At 36.5% G+C, this 2657-nt stretch overlaps 1 protein-coding gene across 1 annotated transcript; it reads left to right on the top strand.

Moving 5' to 3' along the window:
• The first annotated feature begins 1504 nt into the window (after positions 1–1504).
• LOC110256976 (olfactory receptor 4C13-like) lies at positions 1505–2431 on the top strand. The gene has a single exon (XM_021075107.2). It carries the CDS (start codon positions 1505–1507, stop codon positions 2429–2431), a length of 927 nt encoding a protein of 308 aa, XP_020930766.2.
• Positions 2432–2657: the final 226 nt, after the last annotated feature.

Here is a 2657-nt window from a genome sequence, read left to right as displayed (position 1 = left end):
AACTGGAGATGTTTCTTCCTCAGGTTATTGGACAGTTCAATTTATCTCTGTGTCTTTGCTCAAAATGTCAAGTCTTCCAAGTTTTAGGGGCACAGTAAAAAAAAAAAAAAAAAAAAAAAAAGCGGTCAAGTTCCTTGGTGTGTCCATAGCAGTGTAGTGAATATATTCATAGATGTTTCCTCAGTCAACACTCATAAGAGTGTGTGAGATGCACATTATTATTCTCATTTGATATTGAGGAAACATGGGTATAAGGGACCAAGAAATGTACCCCAGATCAGGAAGCTGCAAGTGCAGAAAGGCAAGATCTAAGCTGGTCTTTTGGAGTCTCAAACCAATATTCTCAGCAAATGGGATTGTCATTTCAACATTTTGCTGAAGAGTCTGTGGGGTTTTTATGCTTTGCAGGGAGATTGGGGAGGAAAGAAATGGGGACGAAGGCAGGACAAAGATAAAATGGACCTTTAATGAAGCAGTACTGCATAGTTATAAACACATCTAACAATGAAATTGCTTCACATATACTTGCAAGAAGTATTAGAGCAATCAAATTATTATGATCATGTAAAAAGTAACTTATGAATGCAACATCATATGTTTACCTAATAATACATGATATATGTTAAGAATAAGGAGACAAAAAAGGTAAGATGTATAATCTCAACTGATCTTAAATCTGCCCTTTATTAGCTTGTTTGATTTGGGGTAGGATTCTTAACTTCTCTACACTTCTACCTGTAATGTTTAAATAAGGATGAAAATGGTAGTAGTAATCCTCTGACAGGTTTGTAACAAGGATTACATAATCAAATGCCTGAAAAACACTTAGAGCACAGTAAATTTTTTAAAATTTTATTGAAGAATTGTTGGTTTAAATTGTTTTAGTTAATATTTCATTAGTGTTACTATTAACATTAGTTTCTGAGATTCCGTGTAATGGAGAAAATAGTACCCTGCAGAGGAAGCTATCATGCCATGTCCATGGAAATCAATCATTAAAAGTATATTAATTAACTATTATAAAGTTATTGGATTTTGGCAACAAAATTTATTGATTCTATTTCAGTAACAACTGTATGTTTTCATAATCTTCCCATTACCAATGTTATGGTATACTTAATATCAACTATTATAAATAGCCTGATAATGAAATTCCATTCTCTGGCTCCCATTCCATTCCTGAATCTCAGCCCACTTCATCAAAGTCAGACAAATATATCTACTAGACTTACACACAAGATTCTCCCTTTTACAAAATTATCTTCATACTTACACTCATCTCATATTCTTAAACTCACATTTTTATATCCTTTTGCACTCATACTTGAATAATCTTCAGCAGATCAGAACTTTTATTTTTCTATATAAAAATTATATAAGAATTTATAGTACAGTAAAATATAGGCATTTGTTATTTATTAGATAGAGAAACTTACTAAACTCAAGGCAGGGCTAAAAAAGGGACTTTTTTTCAGGTAATGTGGTTAACGTCAACATGAAATACATGGAGAATAGGCACAATGTGACAGAATTTGTTCTACTGGGACTCACAAAGAATCCAACGATGCAGAAAGTCATATTTGTTGTGTTTTTGATCATCTATACTATCTCTATGGTAGGAAATGTGCTCACCGTGGTCACCATCACTACCAGCCCATTGTTGAAGTCCCCCATGTACTTTTTCCTGGCTCATCTCTCTTTTACTGATGCTTACTATTCCTGTGTCAATACCCCTAAACTCATTGTAGATTCACTCCATGAAAAGAAAACCAGCCCTTTCAATGAATGCATGACCCAGATCTTTGGGGAACATTTATTTGCAGGTGCTGATGTCATTGTGCTTACTGCAATGGCCTATGGCCGCTATGTGGCCATCTGCAAGCTATTGCATTATACAACTATCATGAATTGGCAGGTGTGTTGGCTATTAGTTGGAGTGTCATGGGTGGGAGGCTTTCTTCATGCAACCATACAGATCCTCTTCATCTTCAGATTGCCTTTCTGTGGTCCTAATATCATCGATCACTTTATGTGTGATCTGAATCCTTTGCTGGATCTTGCCTGCACTGATGCCCACACTCTAGGGCTCTTTGTTGCTGCCAACAGTGGTTTTATCTGCCTGTTAATCTTCCTACTCTTGATTGGCTCCTATACAGTCATTCTGCACTCTCTAGGGACCCAGAGATTAGAGGCAAGGCAAAAAGCCCTCTCTACCTGTGTCTCCCACATCACAGCGATCATCTTCTTTGTTCCCAGCATATTTGTGTACATGAGACCATCAGCTACTTTACCTGTTGATAAAGCAGTTGCTGTGTTCTACACAATGATAAGTCCCATGTTAAATCCCTTAATCTATACCCTGAGAAACTCTGAGATGCAAAATGCCATTCGGAAATTTTGTAGTAGGAAAGTGATTTCAAGTGATCAATAAAATATACATTGAGCGCAATATTCATGCAACTGATGAAAAGGTCAAAAGGAATTATTGGAAATCTCAGTAAAGAATACTTATGATAGGAGTTCTCATCATGGCTCAGTGGTTAATGAATCCAAATAGGAACAATGAGGCTGTGGGTTCGATCCCTGGCCTTGCTCAGTGGGTTAAGGTTCTGGTGTTCCCTTGAGTTGTAGTGTAGGTCACAGACATGGCTTGGATA

This window comes from Sus scrofa, chromosome 1 (genome assembly GCF_054392235.1).
Source record: "Sus scrofa isolate SSC_HxYL_T2T_F1_AM1 chromosome 1, Sscrofa_HxYL_maternal_Yorkshire_Landrace_v2.0, whole genome shotgun sequence".
In the NCBI taxonomy this organism is placed as follows: Eukaryota; Metazoa; Chordata; class Mammalia; order Artiodactyla; family Suidae; genus Sus; species Sus scrofa.
This window is presented reverse-complemented; position numbering and strand designations above follow the sequence as displayed.